Genomic DNA, 27,955 nt, shown 5'->3' on the forward strand with positions numbered 1-27,955 from the left:
CATGGCTATTGTTGCTTGCACATAGTGGCAAGAAAAGTGGGTAGGAACCACCAGCACAGACCTTTAAGACCGTGGCTGAATAATACAGAATTTTTTTGGACAGAGTCTGCCTCTGGAGAGAGAGGGAGTGCAGTGGTGCCATCTCACCTCACTGCAACCTCCACCTCCCAGGTTCAAGCCATTCTCATGCCTCAGCCTCCCAAGTAATCTCAGCAGCTGGGAGTACAGGTGTGTGCCACCACACCCACCTAATTTTTGTATTTTTAGCAGAGACGGAGTTTCTCCACGTTGGCCAGGCTGGTCTCAAACTCCTGACCTCATGTGATCTGCCAGCCTCGGCCTGCCAAAGTGCTGGGATTATAGGCATGAGCCAATGCACCTGCCTTTGACAAATTAAAAAAAACAAAAAAGCCTTTCTATTATTCAATATCAATTTATTGTCAAGGCAGAATTAATCAGGCTATGAGATTCCCATGCCTCAGCCTCCCAAATAGCTGGGATTCACCTGCCTAATTTTTGTCTTTTTGATAGAGATGGGGTTTCTCCACATTGGCCAGGCTGGTCTTGAACTCCTGACCTCAGGTGATCTACCATCAGGGAGGACACCTCGGCCTCCCAAATTGCCGGGATTACAAGCGTGAGCCACAGCGCCCAGTCCTATAATCTGTTTCTAACAAAACCTTTCTATTATTTGATATCAATTTATTGTCAAGGCAGAATTGATCAGGCTATGGGAACTGAATTTACTTGTTATAACTAAAAAGCCAAACTATTTCAATTTGTTAACAACAGCTGACTTGTGTTCCAGGCTACTAGTAAAGTGTTTAATCAGTGCTGACCTCTGCTGGTGTGAAACTGGGAGGCGGAGCTTGCAGTGAGCGGAGATCTCACCACTGCCCTCCAGCCTGGGCAACAGAGCAAGGTTCCATCTCAAAAAAAAAAAAAGGAAAAGAAAAGAAAGGAGGAAGAAAGAACACATGTTCTACCTCATCAGAATGAGAATACTGACCCTGACCTATCAGAGAAATGTCATGAATTACTCCAGAGAGTAGTTTCATCCATAGTATTTTCCTCCCTCCGTTGACTTACATAATCAATTTGTGTTTTCTTTCCTGATGATCTTTCAGAAAAACAACTTTTAAAATCACTAGTAGAAATTGAGAAAACAAAATAAAAATTTAAATGTCTAGTTGGATAAATGTATATGTTCCCAACCCATTTAAATATGCTTTGTTTCTCATTTCTTTGCTGACCTGTAGCTGGTAAAGGTAAGTATTTTCATGCTTTTTAAAATCAGATGTTTTTAAAATTTTTTAATGATATGATGTTTGAGGAATATCATGATCTTGTTTACTTAGCTTTATTGATTACAAAACAAAAAATGTCTATCACAACAAAAAAGTAGAAACAACCTAGTATCTACCATTCATACAGGCACAAGGGTAATAGTCACAAAGGTGTTGTAATAACATGCAAAACAAATGGTCAATATATGTTAAGTGGAAAAAATGCTAAATTACACATGTGGTATTATTTTCACTACATAAAAAAAACCCAATTGAAAAAGCAAAATATAGGTAGAATTACATCTAAAATATTCTGTGGATATGTTTTGTTGGAGGCAATAGTTGCTACTTTATTTCTTCTATATTTTATTTTTATTTGAAATATGTATTTTTATGTATTTTTCACAAACCCAGTGCTTTAGAATGAACTATGAATCTTAAAGCTTAAAAAGAAGCTTATTTTTTAAAAAAATCTAAGCATACTAATAACTAAGAAAAATAAAATATTATAAAATCTAACTTACTGGAAGACAACCTTATCTTTTTGGGACATTACTAATATATATTTATAGGTTTCTCTAACAAGCAAATCTATTCCACTTCTTTTTTTCTTTGAGTCTCTGGATATATAAAAATTCTAAGGGAAGAGAGTGAGCTGAAGGGGTGGGGATGAGGCTGGTAAACAATTTTTTCGCTTCAACTATAATGTACTAGAGTTGCCAGATTGATGGACATTCTTTGGTTAAACTATTCTTCTTTGTTCTCTCCAACCAAAATGCAGTGCACGCACCCTGGTTTTCAGTCTCTCAGTTATATATGTAACATAATACAATGTGTGTGTCACATAATACAATATGAATAGTAGTATTTGTCTTCCAATAATAAATTAATATCAAAAATGAACTGAAAAGCTGCCATCTGCTTTTTATTTTTAAGCTAAATATTTTTAAATTCTTAAATTGAAATATAAACTGACAGTTAATTTTGTGAACTTATTTTCATGATTGATCTAATATGTTAAATTTCACACTTCATAGGGGAAGCATTTGTCTTTCCTTTACATTGAATATATTATTTCTAATAAATGTTCAATATTGGTTTACTTTACTTATTTGTGATTATAAGTTTCTGTGTTGATCAAAATTGTCATCATGCAAAAGTATTACTTATGTGTTATTTACTGCAGAAAGCAAGATATGTTAATTCATATATGAGGTTTTGAATCAATTTAACCAAAAGTAGCTAAGCAGTTATTTGGGTCAATAATAGAAGTGTGAACAAACTCCTTTGCTTTTCAGCAGAAAGTATGCATACATAAAACATGGACATACTATTCAGGCTGATCTAGATAAAATTTTAAATATTAAACTCTTCCTATTAAAACCTACATGGATGGTATAAAAAGAGAAGTGGCACCTACTTTGCTGTGCCACTTTTAACTTCCTGTAAATTTTCAAGCTTTATGGGAGTTTTGAATTATAAGAAGTGTATAATCAGATGTGAGTAGTGGTAAATGCAGCTACAGTTGAACTCCTAAACACAGGCCAGTTTTAAACATAGGACAGTAAATTGTATTGTATTTCAAAAGGGTCATTTGCTGCTTAGTTCAGCTCAGTATTTTGCAGAGAGCAGTCTTGGCTGACAGCACCCTCTTAGTACTTTTGATACTAGAGTTCCACTCCCAGACACCCGAGTGACCTCGGAATGCTAATAAATGGCCTCCTTTTCTCATCCAGAGTGCCCTTTTACATTTTTATTTCCTTTATCCTTTTACATCCATGATTTCTCACAACACTAGGAGCAGCAACACATGCAGTACCATGAGAATTTGTTGCAAAGAAAAAAGAAATATTTCAATTATTTTTTTCAATCTCCCTGACTTAGATGACTTCAATTCTCTCTGACTTAGATGCCTTTCCTGGGATTTGGATTCTTGAGCACTTAAGGGGCAGATTGCGGTCAGTGCCCACCAAAAAGCTCTCTCACCACAGTGGGGTCTACTAGCTCACTGATAGTCCTCATATCATTTTCTGTGCTACCTATTTTCAAGTCTGTATTACCTATTTAAGTTGATACTGTCAGACTTATTCTTTCCTCTTAACTTCCAACAGCTATTATCCTAATGAAAAAATTCAATTTTTAGGTTTCACTTACATAAAGCCTCTATAGCTTCTTAAATCTATAGCAAATAATAATCTTTCTCAATTTGGGTTTCGTTCCATCTACTGTTATCACACCTGGTGACAGTACCGCCTAAAGATGCTCGAGCATATATCCAACTGTTGCCATAGAAACTCCATCAGTATCCTCAATTACCATGTCCCACATCTGTAGTTAGTCCATAGGTTAATCATCACAATTTATGACAATTTTGCAGTATACTGCTTAAGCTCATAGCTTGTTGGTTTGTTTTGATAGTTGTCACATTGTTTCAGAAGACAGATTGAACTGAAATTTTCCATTATCAGAGAAATCTGAGTAACACCATGAATAATTTTCTATTTAAAACTAGTCACCATACTGTTGTGTTATAGTAACATTAATTGCAGATAGTCCAGTATAATGCAATTTTAAAGCCTTGGATTTGGTAATTGACTAAAAAGCATGTTTTGCATTTGATATAGATGATGCCTGTGTCTCTCAAGAGTAACATATAGCTATGTTATACCTGTAGAAAGCTATGTGAAAATATATCTTTATAAAAATAAGAAACTGGATAATATTTTAATGATATATGATTTTCTGTTTTGCATTAGTTCATGAGAGAACTTTAAAGTGAAAGATGGCAGGGAGGAAATGGGGAGATGTAGGTCAAAGGATACAAACTAGCAGATGTGTAGGATGAACAAGTCTAGAGATCTAATGTACAACATGACAACTAGAATCTATAAAATTGTACTGTTAGTTATTTTTGTTAAGTAAGTAGATTTTAGCTGCCCTGTCACAAAAAAGTAGCTATGTGAGATGATAGATTTGTTAATTTCCTTCTGTATTGTAACCATTTTACTGTCTACATGTATACCTTAACATCATGTTGTAAAGCTTAAATATATACACACACACAATTTTACTACTAAAAAAGCATTTCAGTAGTATTACATCTATTTCACTCCTCCTAGCTTTGATGGTATTGTGGCCTTACATTTCACTTTACAGTTTTTTGTTTTGTTTTGGTTTGGTTTGGTTTTTTTGTTTGTTTTCTTTGGTGGGGTGTGGCGAGTGGGATGGGAATGTAGTCTCACTCTGTAGCCCAGGCTGGAGTGCAGTGGCGCAATCTCAGCTTACTGCAAGATTCGCCTCCCGAGTTCAAGCGATTCTCCTGCTTCGGCCTCCCAAGTAGCTGAGATTACAGGTGCCTGCCACCATGCCCAGCTAATTTTTTGTGTTTTTTAGTAGAGACAGGGTTTCACCATGTTGGTCAGGCTGGTCTCGAACTCCTGGCCTCAGGTGATCCACCCACCTCGGCCTCCCAAAGTGTTGGGATTACAGGCGTGAGCCATCGTGCCCAGCACTTTTCAGTAATGTTATACACACTTGTATACGTTGCTATTATTTTATTAAAACAAGGGCCACAGGGCCAGCAAACTGAAACTGAATGCCTGTTCTTGAAAAATAAGTTTTATTGAAACGTAGCCTATCTACCTGGCTGCCTCTCTCTCTCTCTCTCTCTCTCTATCTCTCTCTCTCTCTCTCTCTCTGTATCTCTTCCTCCCCAACCCCCCGCCACCCTGTTTCATTCAGGGAGGTCAAGACTGTTACTTTTTTATTTATTTCTTCCATAAATTCATGGAAACTAAGACTATACTTCCACATGGTAATGTATTTTTTCATGAAATGTTCTGAATGGTGCTGATCTGATGTAGAAAGAAAGAAATAAAAATGTTTGATCTTCACAGCCTGTTTTAAAAATAGGATGATTCCTAAGAACACATTTCACTTTCATAAAATTACAGCCCTAGAGAAATTGAAGGTTGTTGACTTTCTTAAATAAAAATTTTAATGGGTTTGTTTGCCTGTTTTGTTCCGAGTAGAGTCTGTATTTGTGACTCAGAGTGCTATCATTAGTATCATTTTTATCACCAATGGTAATTGTTTAAAAAGTAATTTTCCATTCATGTGTGATTTGGAAAGACTTGTTACCTTAGCAGATAGATGGCTTGGAATTGTATTTCCTGAGGAAAGTACTATATAAATTTACAAAAATATGATTTAATTATAGAAATTAACTATAGACCTTTTTTCAGAAACATTTTTTATTTAAAGATTGTATGCCCATTTTTTAATTGCTTCTACAAATCTTTATAATAAAAGAAGACTGATAGGTCTTTTTCCGTGAAATTTATTACTATCCTGTTCTCAACAGATTAACCATTAATAGGCATTATTTTTAACTCCTGTTGTAACCTTCTCTGGTGAAAGAAATAAGGTATAAAATTTAGCAGATGTGTTATAAAACTAGTAATTTCATTTCATAAAAATGATACTAAAAGAATTTTTTGCCGAGATAAATGAAAAAATGAATATTCTAAGGTATTTTTTTAAAATACAAAAGAATCTTCCAATTTTATAATATGTGTGATTTGTAGTTTTACTATTCTGCCTCCTATTCATCTGATATTATTTCACATTACATTATCATATCTTTATATTAAAAGACTCGGAAGAATAAAATGCAAAAGAAGTTGGATTGTATATTAGTTCAGGAAAAGCTGTTTAGTTTTGTGTTTATCCAGTTAATATTAATTTTTCACATGTAATGTATTTAATCATTCAGGTAATTATTAAATATGAAGGTATATGTATGATACTTTCTCCATGGATTATAACCTTATACCCTACACATCAGTAAGCTGCCATTCATTGATTACTTGCTATATTCACCTTTTCCTATCTGTCATTAATGTGAGATGCACATTAGTTTGTGTATCTTTTTTTTTAGTGTGATTCTGAGGACCCTTCAGCTTGAATTATATAGTTCTTCCATCTACAAATATGGCTGAAAGTTGAACTTGACGTGGATCAATATGATCTGGGCTAAAATATCTAAATGTGACTGATTATGTTAGCATCATGTCCACAGATCAATATTGAGTTTTATTATGAGTCTGACTCTGTAATTGGGTATAATCAATAAACTTTTGTCTCTTTTCCTTTACAATTTTGAGATTGTACTATATAGGTTTTAGAAACTACACTTAGCTTACATTTAGGACTCTGCTTTTCTTATGATGACCAGAAAGAGATCTATGTATGAATTTTAAGGAACAATGGAGCTTCCGTTTTACCATTGTGAGAAGAGTCCACTTTTATCTTGATAACTGATTGCTTGCTCAATATGCGCGACGTTTCTAGCAGACCTAGTGTAATAACACCCCAACACTCCTTTGGGGTAGTGTGTGGCTTTTTCTCTCTGTACTTAGTAAATAACTCACATTGAAGACTTTGACAAAACATACCATTAATGAAAGCAATCATAAAAGCTTGCCTTTAGATAAACCCGCAGGGTCTACAGGCGTTGAAAGATGCAGTCTGTAAAGAACAATAAATTTGGGCCTTTGATTGAAGTGCCATTTGGGACGTTATGCTTTGTCTGCATATTTGCACAAACATGATGCTCCCTTTTTTCATGTCTCTTAAACTTGAAGCTTGAGAGCGCTCATTGCCATTTTTACATTAAGGATGGTCCCATTAAAAGCTCCCTACAAAAAGAAGACTGGAAGTGATCCAGCTGAAGTGTGTGTGTTCAGTTCTGCCCTAGTTTGCCATTTGGAAAGCAGAGTTCTGGGCATCATTGCTGTTTTTTATGAATAGATCTTGGTTCTTTTCTAGTCAATTCCATCAGTAAATGGAAATTTAAAATACAACTTTTCTCAGCGTTGGCAAATAAGATTATTCCTCTGATGGATATTAGATATAGCTTTGAATGGAAATGTAATTACTGCATTCTAAATGATTTGTAGATTTTTTGCTGTCATTTTTACTTAGGCTTCAAAAATTTTGCAATTTATGTTAATATGCTGAACTGTTGGCCTCATATTTCATATTTCAGACTACTGATAAAAGGTAGTCTTCTGTTTGAATCCTGCATTTTGTATTCTTCACAACCTGTATCTGTCCATCATTAAGCCTGAAAAGTATTACTCTACATGCTTTCCTGAATTTACAGATGCAGATCGTTTTCAGAAACATGGTATGGATGAGTTTATTTCTGCAAACCCCTGCAAGCTTGATCATGCCTTCCTTTTTAGAATACTCCAGAGGCAGACTTTGGATCACAGACTGAATGATTCCTATTCTTGCTTGGTGAGTACAAGTCTGTCTATCTAGTCCCCTATAAGTTGGAATAAAAGATTTTAGAAAGTGAGAAATACTTGTTATAAACCAGCATTTTATTCCTGACTCATTTAATAATGGTAGTTGGAGTGAGGGATAAAGGATTCCAATCAATCGCTTCCCAATTTAAAAATTATACACTTGAAGACCACTGCTGTGCCACTCAATAGACAGGAGAATAGACTCAAATAGATGCTAAACTGTGGTTTATCAGTCCCTTTAAAGAAGGCTCAGTGAAAATAGAAGGCTTTTAATAAAGATTTTTTAAAACCTCTGTTATAGTATTTACAGACATTTTAAGGTTGGAGTTCTGTTCCCCAGATGTTGACACCTCACATTTCTCTCTCTTGTTCTTAGAAGGACAACCTAAGTGGCAGGGGAAAGAAAGAGTGGAATTAATATGACAAGAGCTATACATAACAAAGGAAAGTTTTAGTTTCATCTAGCCATCCAAAGTATAACTTGAATTCCTTGACAAAAGGAAAGGAGTGAATTAAATTGAGTAAACTGTTTCCTGGTATGTGTTGAAATTGTAGCCAAAATTCGGGATATGAAGTATAATTTAATTAAAAGGAATGCTTGACACCTCAGAATATGGGGACTAAACTTTATAACCTAAAAATTATGTGTTTTTCCAAACATTTACATTGTGAATAGCAATTCCTCTGAAATTTTTGCAGCCAGAAAATGCGTATTTCTATCGCCACTTTAATCTCTTGGACACTGAACATAGTACAGGTTGAATATCCCTTATCCAAAATGCTTGGGACCAGAGTGTTTCAAATATTGTATTTTCTTCAGATTTTGGTATATTTGCATTGTATGTACAAGGTAAGCATCCTTAATCCAAAAATCCAAAATCAATTTCCTTTGAGCATTGTTAAAAGAAAAACCTTAGCCTAATTAAGTTTAACAGAGTTTAATTGGGCAAAGAAGAATTCATGAATCAGGCAGCCTCCTCAGCCAGAGTAGGCTCAGATACTCCAGCACAGCCATGTGGTAGAAAATGTTTTATAGGCAGAAAAAGGAAAGTGATATACAGAAAACAGAAGTAAGGTACAGAAACAGCCAGATTGGTTACAGCTCAGCATTTGCCTGATTTGAACACAGTTTGAACAGTTGGCCACCTTTGATTGGCCAAAACTCAGTGATTGGCACAATAGTAGACTACAGTGTACTTACAACTCCATTTGGTTTATAATTCATGACGTATAGAGAAACCTTTAGGCTGAACTTAAAATATGTAAGGAGGCAGCTTTAGGCTAAACTTGATTTAACAGGATTATGCAAATGCTCAAATATTTTGGATTTTGGAGCTTTCCAGATCTGGGACTTTTGGATTTGGGATGCTCAACCTGAAACTTCATGCAATAAAGTTACATTCTGTTTAAGATTTTAGACAAAATGCCACCCCTCATTGGAGATACTTCAGAGAGGAAGAAGTGAAACAACTTTTTGCCACGCTGACACTAACAGTTCATTAATTCATTTATAAATTGTTTATTAAGTATAATTTGAACCTGATCCAACTCAAACTTTACAATCATGTGGAGAGTAAAATATATCATCTCAAAATCCTAGTCTAGCTTTTCATGGACAAACACATAGAGTGAACATCAATAAGGGATAGTGCCCTCTTGGATTCCACTCAAACACATTATTCAATTATCAAAAGCTGTTTTGATTTTGCTGATGACCCCTAGTGTAATATGGAGTCTAAGGAGAATGCTACAAGGTCTTCCACTGCACCTAGAGGAGAGTGAGTGTGATTTGCTTAGAAAGTGTTTTGGAGGCAAATGACTGAATATAAATCATGACTCAACAACTGATTTGCAGTGTGGTCTTGGACAATTCACTTAACATCCCTGAGCTTTAGCTTATTTATCTGCAACCTGGAAACCATGTAACTACCACACATGATGGTTCTTCTCTTACTCCTTTTCTTTTCTTCCTCCTTTCCTTTATTGCCTTCTCACCTTTTTCTCATTATTCTTTTCTTTCTCTTACATGATTACCCTGCCCCCTTTTAAAACTCTCTATACTCCCTTCTTTTCTTTTACTATCTTAATCTATATAAATCCATATAATTTATGAAGATATTTTATAAGCCAGCTCCACCTGATGCTGCCCTCCAGGTTTAGCCACATAAACTGCCTGCTGTGTTCAGGTGGCATGCATGCACACACATATATTCTAACATCTCATTTCAGGAGGAACAGAAGCTGCTAATATGAAGCATTAACTCTGTTATATTGTTCATAGGAAGACAAACAGAATGAGAAAAATATCCCAGATATTTAAGTTCCCAAGTAGTACATGTATACCGCTGCTAAACTTAATGACATTTTCTTTTAGTACACTTTATAAAACTTCCTGAACAAGAAATTTCATCTATAATGTCGTCTTTCTTCTCTTTTTAATTGATTCGTAAAGAGACTGAATTTTTTGGAGTAGCACTCTTTGCGTGTGATAATTTAGAACCTATGAATAAATTTGACTAAATTTTGAATGACAGTGGAGAAGCACAAGTTACCCATGCCTTGCTGTGACAGTAAAGAGAGAATAGCATTAGGTTGCCAGTGTCCCAAATCAGTTTCAAAATTGATGACATTAGCTCTTCATGAAATATACCACTAATAAAATAAATGTCAAGATACTTTCATGCAGCTTCTGCTTATAAGGCCTAAAAGTACCTTCAGGAAAGCAAATAATAGTATAGAAAGAAAAAACATATCTATCTATCTTTTTTTATTTTGCAGGGATGGTTTAGCCCTGGCCAAGTCTTTGTGTTAGATGAGTACTGTGCCCGTTATGGTGTGAGAGGTTGTCACAGACATCTCTGCTACCTTACAGAACTGATGGAACATTCAGAAAATGGTGCTGTCATTGACCCTACCCTGCTCCATTACAGCTTTGCATTCTGTGCCTCTCATGTGCACGGCAACAGGTATTTTTACTTGCAAATACAAAGTGAAATGTATGAGGTTGACTATGGAAAAGAGAGAAAAATGTGCTTTGCCATTATTACCTAGTAACAGATTTTAAATAGCAAACACTTCTTACAAAGGAAAAAAAAAAAGCGACAGAAAAAAAAGTGTGCATCAATATGCTGTTGATTTAGGTGGGCTACACTTCATGTTTCTTTTTGCTGGTAAAGCCACTTGAAAGAGAGAAAAAAAATATATCTGTGAGATTAGAAACTGCCTTTTATTTCTTATATACCACCTACTAGTAGGTCTGAACAGCCTTAAGTATCCCTATGATTCCTGTTGTAATACATACATGTGCCTGGGTAGGATGTGTTCATAGGATTGTGTGTAACTAATGATCATTGCTTTTCCTCTGTGGAATAACTTTTCACTGATAAAACAAGATAAATAATGGGGTTTATGTAGAGTCTCCTCTCAGCCCCTTCCCTAATCCACACTTTAGGAACAAGTACTCTTGTTTTACCAAGATGCCAAAAAAATGCCTAATGATGGCCTCCACAGCTATCTATCTCTGGGCTTAAAAATCTGTCCATATCATTCCACGTGGTGGCTTACGCCTGTAATCTTAGCACTGTGAGACTCTGGGGAGGGTGGATCACCTGAGGCCAGGAGTTCGAGACCAGCCTGGCCAACTGAGTGAAACCCCATCTCTATTAAAAAAAACAACAACAACAACAACAAAAATTAGCTGAGCTTGGTGGTGCATGTCTGTAATCCCAGCTACTCAGGAGGTTGAGGTATGAGAATCGCTTGAACCCGGGAGGTAGAGGTTGCAGTGAGCCAAGATCGTGCCACTGCATTCCAGCCTAGGTAACAGAACAGGCTCTGTCTTTAAAAATAAAAATAAAAAATAAATAAAAATCTGTCAATATCACTCCCCTTCTCTTAATCTTGCTCCGTACATATTTGATGAATGAATGAATGCCTTCATTATTTGTGTTAATATCTCTTCCATTAATGGCCCATTAACGTTTTATTCATCTTTTTCTTTTCCCTCCTATCCCCAATTTGTGAACATCAATTTTCTCTTCCCATAGTGCCCCGTAACATTCTCTTTTTTACATTTCCATTGTTTATCCTAATTCTGGCCTTCATTTTTTTCTTGCCTATGTATCTGAATTTACCTCTTTATTTCCTTTTTCTTTCTATAGTATTCTACCAATCAGTCAAAAAAATAACAGAATAACTTTTACCACAATCTTTTTCAAAAAGCTTAAGTGATTTTTGATTATTAAATTAAAAATAGATTCCAAGTGATAGCATCATTTTCCCATTACCATCCTGTTCCATCTACCCATTCTTATCTCCACAAAATTTTACCCCAGAAAACCTGTTTATTCTCCATGTTTTTCTTTTTTCCAGTTTTAAAAAGTCAGACATCACAAAACTCATCTTAGAAGATTTCAATTAACTCATTCAGACACTAAGAACTTTTTATCCGTACTTATCTCGTTACCTTTGTCATATATACTTACGTGCTACATGTGTGTACATGCACACACACACACACACACACACACTTCTGTGCCACTAGATCATATTTTAAAGGCAAAAATCAGTTCTCATTCATCTATTATCCTCCACATACCTAAAACAGTGTTTTGCATATTGTAAGTACACAATAAATATCTGTTGAAGTCCTTTGAAGTCCCCAGTGCTGCCATTTCTCAGCTTACAATAAAAAAAGATTGATCCTTGTCTCACAGTCTACTCAGGTTTTCACTTTATTTTGGAGCCCAGCCTTGGTTTGGAATTAGGAGGATGTTGCTGATTTTAGTAGTTTTTTTCCCACTATCTCACACTCAACCCTCTGCACTTAGAAAATATGGGGGTACAGGTGTCAGTCAGGGTGGCTAACTTGATAGGAGCTGTTTTACTAAAACTGTCTCTTGTCTCGTGACTCTGTCTCAATTCCTTCTGACTAAGGGATATCTGACAAAGGTAATGAGATAAGTACAGATAAAAAGTTCTTAGTGTCTGAATGAGTTAATTCCAGCACTAGGCAGACCTCTGAAATGCAAGAGGATGAGAAGGTTTCAGTGAAACAGACAAACCCAAAGCAAATTGTATAATCAGAATATTTTATTCATCCACACAGAAAGGTAAAATTAAATTGGGAACATAAAGTGGGAAATTCAGCTAATGTGCCCCCAAAATATATGTGTTTGAGACACATTGTAATGGAAAGTTACTGAGGCAACAAGGAGCTACTGCTGCTGCCTGGGAGGCAGCCTGATTTGACTCTACTGGTTGCCATAGTTACTTTTATTCTGTAAAACTATTGTTTTCTTTATAATGATACTCTAATGTGTAATTCAAGGTATGTTTATATGTTCATGCATATATTATCTTTAATATTGCACATGAAATCCACTTTCCCAAAGATTAAACTATGTACACATTCAGGTATCTCTGGTGGTGTTTTAGAATCGAAATTTGAATCAGTCTCTGATTCAGCATTGAGGTGTCATATAGCTTAAGAAGAAGAAGAAAGGAAGAAGTATAGGGTTGAGGGAAATTTGAACCTCAGTTTAGGATAGAAATTATCCAAGATAAGCTGAAAGTTATGATGTTTCCTGTGACGTTTACAGTCCAACAGATGTCATTCAGAAATACTATGCCGCCACAGTGAAAGACCAGAAAGAGGCAAAAGATCTTCACTTGAATCCCAGCTCTGAAATTTGCAAACTGAGCCATGTTCAACAAATCACTTAACCTTTCTGAAACTCAGATCATACATAAAAGGGGCAAATACCAATGTGAAGGTACTACATAATTATAAAATACTATCAGTATTAATTACTCTTACTATTCTAATATATTTTCCTTTGCCATTTAACCCAAGAGGATGTAAATTGTGAGATGAAGAAAAATGTAAACACTATGTAGTTAGGATTGTACCTCATTCTAAATAGAAATATTTCAATGTGTATATAATTATACTTCTAATTTCTTTGTTAATGGAATATTCAGGTTTTGGCAACCTCCCTTTGTGATAATGTGCTTCTCTTATCCATGTCTGTAGCATCTGATATTTATACAGACTTTTGTTTAAAAATACAGTCAATGTCAAGTCTGACTTTTCTACAGTGTTTGCCATAGTCTTATTTTATGATCATTTTTACATCTGTCAAGACACATATTCAGAGAGTCGTTTTGCTCATTACCTGAACTACCTCTGTCATAAATTCAAAAGGAGAAAAGATTTCCTTTTGTTATTGACTGAAGTGAAGGACAACAATGCTGTCTGGATTTGAAATTTTTCAGGGAGCACATCCTATTGCACAGTGTTGAGCTCTCTAGGTGTGTTCTTTCTGTACAGATACATCTCTGAATAGCACTCTGAGTGTTTCAGAAATAAAAGAATAGAGTTAAACAGAAAAGGTCTGGCTGGTACTAAGACTGAGGAAGAGAGAGAAAAAGAAAGGAAGAAAGAAAAAGTGAGTCAAGGACAGAAACAGACCCACTCATGCAGGATGATAGCCACACACATCTCTGAATAACACAACCACTCATTCAGCCATAGTGCCGCTGAGGACTGACAGGAAGGAGAAAAGAGGCTTTCAGAGACAATGCATCATAGGGCAAAGTTCTAGGTTGATATGTGTGGTTATACATCTTGGTTTTGTAAGTCAGGCTGAGGGTGGAGAAACTGAAGCAGCAACACAAAATGGCTTTTATGTCCCAATTTAATGTAAGGCATACAGTGTATTCACTGACTCCTCTACAGTTTTGTAGGGCCGTCTTAGAACTGCTGCATGCCTGACAAAGGACAGCTCAGATGTGCTTGCTTTCAAGTACAGGGCACAAGAGTACAACATGACTGTAGTTTTATATATAAAATAATCTCAGTTTTCTATGGATTCCAGATTATATCACAAAGTTGTACGTAACCTTAATGGGCATCAGTCAAATCATCATATCATAATACCTCTGTCTTCACAGATGGTAACCTTTCCCCTTGACTGTCACTTCAGAAATTATGCCTCAAACTTCCAATCTGTAATTTTAGAGACAGTGATTCATTTTTTGAGAAAAAACATAGATAATTGCATCAAATAGGATCATCAAAAGTGTTCACTTAATTCTAGTCTTGGATATGTGACTATATAGAAATTAAGTATACATGACACACACGTTGTAAATGAGAGACTTACTTTTGGGGCAGGTGAGCAACCTGATGAAAGGTCATAAGCAAGGTTATCCTTAGGTAATGTGCCTGATCTGACAGGTTTTATGCCATGTGCTAAATGTGCAAAGGCAGAAGGGATGGGTTTGGGGGAGTATGTTTCAAATATTACTAGAGGATTTTTTTATTTTATCAAAAACTATAGAACAACCCTAAATCTACCTAAAGCAGACTTTCCTAGCAATATCGATACTCACCCAACCTCAAGTTCAGTACTGAAGCAAGATAATTGTGCCTTTCAAAACAAAACAAAACAGACAAAACCAGAGAAAAATAAAAGGGAAGGGAAAGGCTCAGTGTGTTGGAAATATCTCTGAGTTAGGAATGAGAACATCTGTGTTCCCGTTCTGGCTCTTCTACTGATGAACTACTTAACTTTGAGCAATTGGTTTTAATCTGTCTGAGCCTCAGTTTCTCCCTATGTACCTTGTGAGTAATAAAATTAATGCTACCTGCTCAGTATGGTTCCTAAATAGGTCAAATAAATTTCTGTAAGTACTTTGTAAATGATGAAATATTGCTTAAATAGCATGTAGTAATTTTTTTAATGCAGTGTATTAGTTAAATGAGCTTTTGGGGATTGTTCTGTGAAACACTGCAGTGCTCAGGTGAATTTTGTTATGACAACATACCACAAACAGGTTTCAATCAGGAGGATGAGAATGGAAGGGCCCTGAGTCAGTACCTCACCTCATCTACTATCCATGGTCATGGGGAAAAGCCATGCTGAAGTTCTGGGGCCTCCCTGCCTACCTCCCCCATGTTGCTGAAAAACATTGTGGGTCCCAGAGTGGAGTGGCAAAGAGAGTGAAAAGCAGGAGCCCAGAACCTCGTCATCCGGGATAACTATGTAGACAGACCGCAATTTGGGAAATAGTTGCTAAGGTCATCTAATTAATTTCCTGTGATTTCCTTCCACACCTTCCATTCAAACTCTGCAACTCCTCAATCTTTCTGAGATCCTAAATAAAACAGCCTGCTGAAGGTCTGAGGAAGAGACAAGACAAAGGAAATTTTTTAGTATATGTTAGACTATATCAGGTTAACCATGAACAGAAACAAGGGCTACACCTTAACATAGCTTTTCTTAAACTTCCTACCTTTAGAGCCTTCTTCTTCTCAATAGTTAGGTATGGGACAAAGTTTTTGGGTCTTGAGTTGGATCTTCTTATCATTCTTAACAGAGTACGTTTTTCGAAAACAGTATGTAATGCTGTATGTAGAAACAATCAAACAAAGAACGCTCTATATGCACATAGGTGCCATTTACCACTACTATTGCCATTCCAGTTTGATATTTGTAGATCTATGTTTATGTACAAAATTGGCTTGTTATTTTACTTTCTCATACTGGTTTTGGGTATCTAGGTTATTGTTGGCACATAAAATGAACTGGGGAGCTTTCCCACTTGCTCTGTATAAGACTTGAATGGCTTTTTGTAGTTTACCAATAACTCATCTTTTATTTATTTATTGTTTTTTATAAATCACTAAATCAGAGTCTGTTTTATTTTGAATAAATGTAGACTGAAGTTTATCTTTATAATAAAAAAGGAAAACAAGAATATAAAGGTATTAACACATGCTGCCTCATAATTAAGGCCAACGTCTATCTGTTTAAGAAAATAAACTGTATCCAAATATTCTGTAAGACTCACAAAAATATATTAACATAATTAAAACATGAAATGAGCTTTAAGCAATATAATCTACTTACACTACTGCCTTAAAAAGTTAATTCCAAAACAACGTTGATCAAAACTTGAAATTGAAACTTCTAGGTAGCACTTTTAAGTATCTGAACTCATCTTGCTTGAAAATACATGATAATGTATGCATACTACACCCAGATGACTCCTTCCCAGTCATCCTAATTAATAAAGTCTTACCATATGAGTATTCTCTTTGTTAAAACCGTAAGAACCTTTAGCATTTAGGGATGCAATAATACTTGGAACACTGCCTGGGATGAAACTAAAAAATATGTAAGGTACATGTTAAGCATTTTATGAAGAACACTTAATTTCACTAAAGAGAGACAGGAAAAATTGGACTGATTTTCCACATAAACTCCCTGGGTGTTTTGCTGAACATCTTGATAGTAAGCAAGGTTGTGGAAGATCCTTTACAGCCTATTCACTCATTGTTACCATGGTATACTCTTTATAAATATTAACGTTCGCAGGTAACAAAGAATCCATCTATATCAAAAACATTGCTACCTAAATTTTGAGAAGGTTGAACTAATTATACAATGAAACATTTCCTCAATTAAAACTCTTTAAAATTTAAATGATCGTTTTTTTTAATTTTAAATTAATTTTTTTTTGTTATTATACTTTAAGTTCTAGGGTACATGTGCACAACGTGCAGGTTTGTTACATATGTATACATGTGCCATGTTGGTGTGCTGTACCCATTAACTTGTCATTTACATTAGGTATATCTCCTAATGCTATCCCTCCAGCCTGTCCCCTCCCCACAATAGGCCCCAGTGTGTGATGTTCCCCTTCCTGTGTCCAAGTTATCTCATTCAATAACTCATCTTTTAAACCAGTGGTCCCCAACCTTTTTGGCACTAGTGACTGGTTTCATAGAAGACAATTTTTCCACGGAGTGGGTAGAGCGGTAGGGTGGGGGATGGTTTGGGGATGATACTCTTCACCTCACATCATCAGGCATTACTTAGATTCTCATAAGGAGCGCATAACTTGTCTGCATGGTTCACAATAGGGTTCGGGTTCCTATGAGAATATAATGCCGACCCTGATCTGACAGGAGGTGGAAGTCAGGCAGTACTCACTTGCCTGCCGCTCACCTCGTGCTGTGTGGCCCAGTTCCAAACAGGCCATGTACTGGTACCAGTCCACAGCCTGGGTGTTGGCGACCCCTGTTTTAAGCTATCTGGGCTTGGGAATTTATTTGTGGAAAGATTTTTAACTGTTCTGGTTTATGTTGTAGCTACAGAAATTCTCAGGCTTTCTATTTATTCTTGAGTCAGTTTGGGCAAGTTATGATTTTCTGGGAAATGGTAGATTTCATTTAAGTTATTAAAAGTATTGATATTAAGTTATTCAAGTTGTTTTCTTCGTATTTTTTGCTCAGTCTATAATTCTTCCCTTCCTCAGTGTAATATTGTTCATTTTTACCTTCTCTCTCTTTTCTTCTTTTAATCCATCAAGTTTATTGGTCTTTTCAAAGGAGCAACTTTTGGCTTTGTTGAACTATATTGTTTCTTTTTTTGGTATACTTTTTATTTTACAATAATTTTAGATTACAGAAAAGTTACTAAGAGAGTGCATATTTCCATTTCCCTTAATGTTATTGTTATACATTTGTCAAAACTAAGAAATTAACATTGGCACACTAGTATTAACTGAATACCAGTCCTTATTCAGATTTCACCAGATTTTAAATTAATGTTCTTTTTTCTGCTCCAAGATTCAATTCAGGATACCAAGTTGCACTTAATTGTCATGACTATAACAGTTTCTTAGGGGTTTTTTGTTTGTTTTTCATGACCTTGACAGTTTTGAGGAGTACTAGTCAAGTTTGTCCCTCAATTTGGGTTTGTCTGACATTTTCATGATTAGCCTGAGATTATGGGTTTTTATAAAGAGATGAAATACCTTTCTCATCACATTCTATCAGGGAGTACATAATATCCACATGACATGCTGGTAGTATTTGTCACATTTCTCTATTGTAAAGATGTCATTTTTATTTTTTTCATACTCTATTTTGAAGAAAAGAGCTAACTTCAGTACACACTGAAGAGGAGACAGGAAATAAACCCCACCTCCTAGAAGGAGAACTATGCGCATACATTATTCAGAATTCTTCTATAAGGAATATATGTCTCTTCTTTCAATTTATTTATTTAACCATTTGTTTATATCTTATAGATTCATGTTCTGTTGCTTTCTACCTTGGGTTCAATCTAATACATCTAAATTACTTTGTTGCTCAGATTATTCCTGCTGTAGCCATTGAAAGCTCTTTTATACTGGCTCCCTTTGATATGCCCCACTCATTTCGTCTTTGAGCACTTTCTTAGTTTCTGGTAAACTGACATGCTGTAAGCTCATCTTTTATTTTCCCTACTCTAGCCCAAGAATTAATCAGTTTTCCAGGGAGCTCTGGTTTTGTTATTGTTGTTGTTCATTTGTTTGTTTGTTTTTTAGAGAACGGTATTTAGAAACCAAGATCTAGGTGACATGTGTGCTTATTTCTGCTGGAAAAATCATGGCTTCCAGGCCCTCTCAGTTGGACAGGGCTAGGTGATTGATATATGATGTATACTAATCCATGAGTTCATACTGACATCTCCAACTGGAATCTAGGACATCAACATTCATCTCAGCATGCTTTTCTTCCTTATCTTTAACTCATCTTTTCAACAGTGAGAAATCTTACTTCTACCATCCATTTACAAAATTGTTCAACCCCTGATCTTCATGCAAAGCAGTTTTGGAATTCGCCAACTAGGCTATAGTACTTGTCTACATAACCTTTCAGTTTCCAGTCAAAACACTGTTTTCCATAGATTAATAGGAAAGCAGCTTTGTCTCCTACCCTTCCTTAGTGAGGTTATGTCATCTTTCCTAACTTCTTATGTTAGATGTGTAACTCACTACTTGTCAGCTTTTCTTCTTTTCTAAGAGTTTAGGGCTGTAACTTCCCCCACTAAATTCTGTTTTTACTACATATAGAAATGTCTTATGTACTATTTAATTAAAATTCATTCTAAGTAATTTTAACTTTTCATAATTTTTTGACACAAAGTTATTTATAAATATGTTTTAAAATATCTCAGGAGGCTGAGGCAGGAGAATGGCGTGAACCCAGGAGGCAGAGCTTGCAGTGAGCCGAGATCGCGGCCACTACCCTTTAGCCTGGGGGACAGAGTGAGACTCTGTCTCAAAAAAAAAAAAAAAAAAAAAATCTAAGAATATGAAACATTTTTGGTTTTTTTCTTCAGAACTGATTTCTTACCTAATTCCTTTGTGATCAGAGAATGTGATCTGTATGATACCAGTTCTTTATAACGTGTTGAGATTTCCTTTGTGGCCAAATATGTGTCAAATATTATAAATGTTTTCTGTCACATGAAAAAAATGTATGTATTCTTTAGGCAGTGCAAACAGGATTTCTGTGGTTAAGATCTTCTAAAGTCTTGCTAATTGTTGCCTGTTTGATCTGTGGGGTTATGACCAAGTTGGGTGGTGATCTACAACTGTCATGGTGGTTTTTGCTTTCTATTTCTGTAAATTTTTACTTTGTATATTTTGAAGCTAGTTTTTGAGAGGTTGCTTTTTGTTAGGACAAGATCTCATTCTGTCACCCAGGTTGGTCTCAAATTCCTGGGCTCAAGTGATCTTCTTCCTTAGCCTCCCAACTTGCTGGGATTACAGGTATGAGCCACTGTGTCTGGCTCAAGGCTGTTCTGTATTCAAGCTTAAGATTGTTAGATATTCCTGGTAGATGGGCATTATCATCATCATTTGGTGATGGTCATCATAACTAATAATGATAATGATTTTTGCATGATATGTAGGTGATTATTAATGTAGCTTTCTTTTGATAAGTATTTGTCTGATATATGTTTGTTTACATGGTTAGCCTTTCTATATTCTTGAATTTTAGTGTTTTTTGATTTTTTCTGTTTTTTTTTTTTTTTTTTTTTTTTTTTTGAGACGGAGTCTCGCTCTGTCGCCCAGGCTGGAGCGCAGTGGCTGGATCTCAGCTCACTGCAAGCTCCGCCTCCCGGGTTCACGCCATTCTCCTGCCTCAGTCTCCCGAGTAGCTGGGACAACAGGCGCCCACCACCTCGCCCAGCTAGTTTTTTGTATTTTTTAGTAGGGACGGGGTTTCACCATGTTAGCCAGGATGGTCTCGATCTCCTGACGTCATGATCCGCCCGTCTCGGCCTCCCAAAGTGCTGGGATTACAGGCTTGAGCCACCGCGCCCGGCCTTTTTTTTCTTTTTTTTTTGAGACAGAGTTTCGCTCTTGTTGCCCAGGCTGGAGTGCAATGGCACGATCTCGGCTCACAGCAACCTCCGCCTCCCAGGTTCAAGCCATTATCCTGCCTCATCCTCTGGAGTAGTTGGGATTACAGGCATGCGCCACCACACCCGGCTAATTGTGTATTTTTAGTAGAAACGGGGTTTCTCCATGTTGGTCAGGCTGGTCTCGAACTCCGGACCTCAGGCGATCCGCCCACCTCGGCCTCCCAAAGTGCTGGGATTACAGGCATGAACCACCGTGCCCGGCCATATTTTAGTGTTTTATAAATAGTAAACTAGATTTTGATTTAATTTTTCAATATGACTTTTTCTGTCTTTTAATTAGTTTGTTCCACTTACACTTACCATGTAATTGATAAAAGTAAATCACATATTAATAAAAGTAAATCCATTTCTACCATTTTATTTTAGGCTTTCTTTTTTGGCTCATGTTCTATAAACTTTTTGTTTCCTTTTTATTGGTATACTTTTTGTTTAATTGAAGTTATTTTCTTTAATTCTATTTTTTTTCTCTTAACAGTTAATATTTTCCAACAATTGCATTTGAGATTTACCAGGCATGTTGCTGAAATTTTAAAGTCTTACTCTAATCAGCAGATTTCTCCTCCTGGGTAGTTCAGAGTCCTTAGAATATTACCCTTCAGTCACCCCCTTTCTGGCTTACATGCTTAAATTATGTGGTATTTTAGTTATATCCTTTTTTCCCAAAACTTATAAATTAAATAGTATTTTGTATTCAGTACTTGCTTAGATTTAGAAACAATTTTCCTTTTTTTCTGAAGAATGTTCTTTGGACTTTCCTATAAATGGTCTCCAATACACTGTGAATTGTTGTCGGGAATTTCTTTTGTTTCATCCTAATTTTTCAAAGAAAGTTTTGCTAGTTATACAGCGCTAGGTTGATGGTTGTTTTCTCTTAGAACTTTGAAGATATTCATTTTCTTCTGATTTTCTTTGTTGTCATTACGAAGGCTCTTGGCAGGCCGGGTGCGGTGGCTCACACCTGTAATCCTAGCACTTGGGGCGGCCGAGGCAGGCAGATCACCAGGTCAGGAGTCTGAGACCAGCCTGGCCAATATGGTGAAACCCCATCTCTACTAAAAAATACAAAACTTAGTCAGGCATGGTGCCGTGCACCTGTAGTCCCAGCTACTCAGGAGGCTGAGGCAGGAGAATCGCTGGATCCTGGGAGGCGGAGGTTGCAGTGAGCCGAGATGGCGCCACTACACTCCAGCCTGGTGACAGAGCGAGACTCCATCTTAAAAAAACAAAACAAGGTCGGGCGCGGTGGCTCAAGCCTGTAATTCCAGCACTTTGGGAGGCTGAAACGGATGCATCACGAGGTCAGGAGATCGAGACCATCCTGGCTAACACGGTGAAACCCTATCTCTACTAAAAAAATACAAAAAACTAGCCGGACGAGGTGGTGGGCGCCTGTAGTCCCAGCTACTCGGGAGGCTGAGGCAGGAGAATGGCGTAAATCCGGGAGGCGGAGCTTGCAGTGAGCTGAGATCCTGCCACTGCACTCCAGCCTGGGCGACAGAGCGTGCGACTCCGTCTCAAAAAAAAAAAACAAAAAAACAAAAACAAAGCAAAACAACAACAAAAAAGGCTCTTGGCAGTACAAATGCTAGTCTTTTAAGGATGATCCCTCTTTTTCCTGGGGATGATTTTTTTTTAAAAGATTATTTTGTTCTTTTATGAGTACAGTATACGGTTTCTTTGTACTGATTTAATTTATTGTGATTGGGACGTATATGAATTTCTGATCTACCTGCCATGATATCGTATAAGTGTGCATTTCTTTTTATTTACCCTGATTGGAATATAAAGATTTATATTTGTCATCAGTTCTGGAATAGCATTATCTCTTTAAATATCATCTCTTCTACAATCTTTTTCTTCTCATTTGAAACTCCAATTACCCATGTACTCAGCATTTTATCTTCTATCTCTTTTAATGTCTCTAACATGTATTCTTTTTTTTTTTTTTTTTTTTTTTTTTTTTTTTGAGGCGGAGTCTCGCTCTGTCGCCCAGGCTGGAGTGCAATGGCCGGATCTCAGCTCACTGCAAGCTCCGCCTCCCGGGTTTACGCCATTCTCCTGCCTCAGCCTCCCGAGTAGCTGGGACTACAGGCGCCCGCCATCTCGCCCGGCTAATTTTTTATATTTTTTAGTAGAGACGGGGTTTCACTGTATTAGCCAGGAGGGTCTCGATCTCCTGACCTCGTGATCCGCCCGTCTCGGCCTCCCAAAGTGCTGGGATTACAGGCTTGAGCCACCGCGCCGGCTCTAACATGTATTCTATCTACATATTTTTCCAGCTACTTCCTGTGTAATGTTTTAAATTCTGTATTCTAGTTGAGGAGTTGGCTAATATTGTGAAGGGCTCTACAGTAAACATGGCAACTATTTCGGGCTTTGTAACTATACAAAATCTTGTAACTATTTTTGACCATGTAGTCTCTGTTACAACTATACAACTCTGCCATTGCTGTGCAGAAGCAGTCATGGACAATATATAAATGAATGAGTTTGGCTTGTCCCAACAAAATTATATTGACAAAAGCAGGTGATGGGCCACAGTTTGCCAACCTTTACTTCAGTTCTCTCTTCAGCTGCGACATCTACTGTTTCACTCACTTATTGATTTGTTAATTTCAATTAACAAATTCTTTAGTCCTGGAAATTCTGATTCTTTGTGAACTCTGCTTGATTACTTCTGAATATCTCTTCTTCCTTTCTTGGTTTGATTCCATTTTTTGTTTCCTTAGATCTTTTATAATTATTTCATATTATCTTTCAAATAACTGAATTTTCTATTGTTTCTGGTGACATTTTTGCCATGGTCACTCGTTTATTTTTTTTTAATGCAACTAGCATTTTTTTGTAATAATCATTTATACTTGAGATTAATCTGTGGGAATTCTTATCAGGCCTGGGCTCAGAATGCTTCCCTCTAAAGAGGACTTGTTCTTGTTCTTCCTTGATGTTAGGGAGTGCACTGTCCGTTCACTGATACTGTCACCCATTCGAGGGTCCTATTTTTATGCAGGCATCTCAGGCTTAGCAGTTCCAAATTAGGTCTATGACCCAGTGATCCATTCCCTTGGACACAGCTGTAAAGCTTTCTCAGTATTGATATTTACCACCAAGGCAGCCATGTTATTCATATTTGCCCCTTCTCTGCTTTCATCAGATTCATTTGTTTTGTTATCCCACCCTTGGGAGAATTATTTTACTTTATTGTAAGAGCTAGACAACATTTAACATAAAATTGTTGTGGCTTATGCAGTACTTAGGTGTTTCGTATTGAATAAGGATTTGGGGAGTATCAAGTTAGTCCACCATACTGGAAGCAGAAGTCACATGAAAAATTTTGATTTAAAACATTATTTGGACATCTTTATGGAGAACATCCTGGGCCCCTCCTCAAACTGCTTTCTGCTTCAGGTTTCACCTAAATAACTGCTGCTCATTCATCACATTTCAGGTTAAATATCATTTCTAAACTGAATCCTCTGACACTCCAAACTAGATCGCATCTTTATACTTTTGCCCTTCTTAACTGTAATTGTATACCTATTGTCTAATTTTTATTTTGTATACATTTTCCCACTATAAACTCTTTTGGGGCAGAAACCATTTCTGTTGTGCTTACATTGTATCCCATGACCTGACCAAGTGGTCCATAAATATTGACTGAGTAAATAAGTGAATGACATTGGGCCATCTGTTTACAAATTTGTAGGTGATATATTATACACCTTCTTAAGTAAGTTTAAAATTAAATGTTTTTAAATTAATCAACTGCAATTATTTTTATGGCACATGATAAAGGCCGTACATAACCAGCAAGATAGCATCATTTTCCATCATAGAAATTAATATATTAAAACAGATCCCCTTTTAGTGTATAAAATTGAAAATGATTGTAACGAATGATAAACACTGCAGTTGGTGAGGTTGCAGGGAAATTAATAATTTCATGCACTGCAGGCCAGAGTGTAAGCTGATAAGTGCTTTCTAAAAAACCAACTTTGCAATATGTATCGAATACCTGAAAATATGCATTTAAGCTAGCAATATACCTTTAGGAATTTATCCTAAGAAAACATTTGGATATGGGTTAAACATATATATTATAAGATTAATTAAATATTGAAGCACTATCTATGATAGCAAAAAATGGAAGAAAAATGCCTACATTTCTAAATAATGGATAATTGGACTAGTAAATTATGGCACATCCATATATTGAAATATAATTATTTCATTATAAATTAGAATTTTTAAATTTTATTTTTAAAGTTTACCATTCATTAAAACGTCAAATTATGAATCAGAATGTATAATCATCTATATTTAGAGAAATAAATTATAATTATATTTACAAAATAATATTTCAGTTATTTCTGGTTGGCATATTTATAGGAAATTTTCATTTTGGTCTTTATTTTTCCAAATTTCTCTTCTCACAGTATGATACATATGAAGTCCTTTAGTTACAATGTATGTTGTTTTTAAAAAATATTAGGTATAGGGCAGAGGGTGATATTTATATCAGAGAACCTCTATACCAACCTTAATTCTCTTTGCTTTTATTTTAAATTGCTCTTGGTATTTCTTTCTCTTGAATTCTAGAATTATGTATAGCAGTCATTTCAGTTTGGAATAGTCCAAGAAAGTTTTCTTATTTGTTTGTTTGGTCCCAGGAGAGGCCAGTTATCAAGCACGTTTTGGTCCTTGGTCTATTCATCACCACCCTAACACAAAAACGAAGTAATACAATCTTAGATCTTCATAGAGTCAGATGGTTGCTTTCACCATAGTGGTATCTAGCCTTTTGTAAATAAACATCCAAGGAAATTAGAATGCAGTGCAAAATCCAGACAAGGAAGGAAGGAGTGTTTGTAAAAAGATAAGAACATATTTCAGAATCTCATCCTTTAAAATATTTTTCTCACAGAAAATCTGTTTCTTATATCTCAGTGATCATATAAAGACACAATTTCTTCTTCTGGATATTTAAAATTAGAGGGAAAGTAAAAGGGCACTGAGTGTGTAATATGTGACCATCCAAATGATACATCATTTGATTCGAACAATAGGAGGTAGTATAGGTTAGGAAACAAAAAAGAAGGGATTGTTGTTTTCTTCCTCATCATCTTTCGTCATTTCTTATTTTCGTGCTGTGACATCTTCTCCTTTCCATTCTGTTCACAAATGGATATTGGTGGGAAATACACGAAGTGCAAAGTGACTTTTACCTGCTGTGCTGCAGGCAGAATTGACAATTCAGAAATACCACCCTCTAGGTATCTCTCCCCTTCTCACTTTCCCTAGAGGAAGCTAAGATGTCATGCATTCCTCATAGCAAAGGCAGGTGAAAAGAAGCCTATGAGAAACTCAAAAGCACCATGAACTTTGTCATTTGCTCACGCACTGCTTGTGAAATAATCTTTTACAACAAACCACCAGATTTCCAGGACAAACTTACCTGATGAGTTGGAGATGGGGTGGGGGAACATTTAAAATAAATTTAACCAAATTAATTTAATTTAATGTCTCATTAATTTAAACATACTTCACTATACAGTGTTAACCCTGGTGTCTTTATTCAACCCATAAGCTTGCTAAGCACTGTATACCAGGCAATATGCAGAGTCCTAGAGATTATAAAGCCTGGGGATTATAAACACATTTATCCCTTACATATCTAGAAGCTGTCCAGGTGATAAAAGTGATTGAACAAAGTAACTCTAGAAGATGGTATAGTTTTCGTTAAGTAATAGAATGGATGCTCATCAGCACTAAATAATGAATTTTAAGTAGGAATGTGGGCAGATACAACTACATAATTTTGGAAGTGCTATTTAAACAAAGTTAAACAGATTTCTTTACTATCAGGCTTCTCAGACCCCTTCATATGCTGTGATTGTCCTGTGAACCTCCAAAAGGGTTATGTAATTTGCATTGTTTACAAAATATCTGGGCATCCCTGAGGGTCATTGTTCCTTACAATGTGTATTGGAAAATGTTGAAAGCCATTAATTCATCTTTACTCAAATTTACTCCAAAGGAATGGATATTAAACATGTCAAAATTAGTTTTTATTGGTGTTACAAATCTCTGAAATTTTTTATTATACTGGAAAAGGGAACTATAAAAATGTGTGAATACAGACTGTTCAAACAAGGGAAGTAAAGCACTAAGTTTGCACAGATCTGAATATTTAAGCAGATTTCCTCATTGATATTTTCTCTTCTGCTCAAATGCCTGATTCTCCTGTCCAGTGTTGTACCCTTTTCCTTAGATATTTCTTAGCCTATAGTGTAGTTGTTCTTTACCTTTATAGAAACTAAATTTTTAATTTGTTTTACCTCAGAAACCATCAGAAATAATAGAAAATGGATTAGGATGAGTAATGCTGTTTACTCCTCTCATTCCTGACTTTTCCTTTAAAAATATCTTTTTCAATTTGGAGCTCATGTCACACTTGTTACAGGAGGAATTGATAATCAGGATGTTCAATACATATAAAAGAGTTTTTGCATTTGTTTTAGAATGCAGTAATCTGCCAGATTGATGTATAGCACAAGTTACAAAATTGCTTAGTTCATGGAGAAATTTAAGTAAGTATGTATATAGAGGCCTTATCAACTATTTTTTAGATGAACCTGCCTTTCAAAAAGTATTGTCTGTGTTTGTGTGCACACATTTGTATGCAGCTTGCAGGGGGATGTACGTGTGTGTGATGGCTTCTCTGAAAACAGAATGTGACTCACAGGCATATGTTAAGATCAGGCCTCAGTGGCAGAAGGTTCTGTTGTACAAATTCTGTTTTTTAAGAATCTTTGAGTTAAATTAGCACATAACTGCATTTGGTGTCCAGTTGCTTATTGTTTAAGACCAGATAGAAGTTTTATGTCATAACTTGTTTGACTTTATCTGTAATTAAAAGAAGTATATCTATTTTCATCTGTGTTTTATAATTTGTTCATATCTTAAGCCTTTTTCACAGAGCACCCTATTTTTATTGAAATCATGTAACTTCAATAACTACAGGCCCCAGAAAAAAATGAGAACAGTAAATCTTTATACATAAGACTACCCTTTCTTCTCATCA

The 27,955-nt window shown here is 36.0% G+C and overlaps 1 protein-coding gene across 22 annotated transcripts in view; it reads left to right on the top strand.

Annotated features, from left to right (window-relative positions):
* The window catches only part of CADPS2 (calcium dependent secretion activator 2), a 578,042-nt gene that overhangs the window by 396,300 nt on the left and 153,787 nt on the right, over positions 1-27,955 (top strand). For 15 of the 22 annotated variants that reach the window (XM_033192372.1, XM_033192376.1, XM_033192366.1 and 12 more), the window contains exons 12-14: positions 1,260-1,268; positions 7,453-7,589; positions 10,379-10,566. In XM_033192372.1, coding sequence (XP_033048263.1) covers positions 1,260-1,268; positions 7,453-7,589; positions 10,379-10,566 — 334 coding nt within the window. The remainder of the gene's footprint in view (positions 1-1,259; positions 1,269-7,452; positions 7,590-10,378; positions 10,567-27,955) is intronic. The other 7 variants (XM_033192385.1, XM_033192367.1, XM_033192381.1 and 4 more) reach the window with 1 other exon arrangement.

The sequence above is a fragment of the Trachypithecus francoisi genome, unplaced genomic scaffold (assembly GCF_009764315.1).
Source record: "Trachypithecus francoisi isolate TF-2019V2 unplaced genomic scaffold, Tfra_2.0 Lachesis_group4, whole genome shotgun sequence".
Taxonomy (NCBI): Eukaryota; Metazoa; Chordata; class Mammalia; order Primates; family Cercopithecidae; genus Trachypithecus; species Trachypithecus francoisi.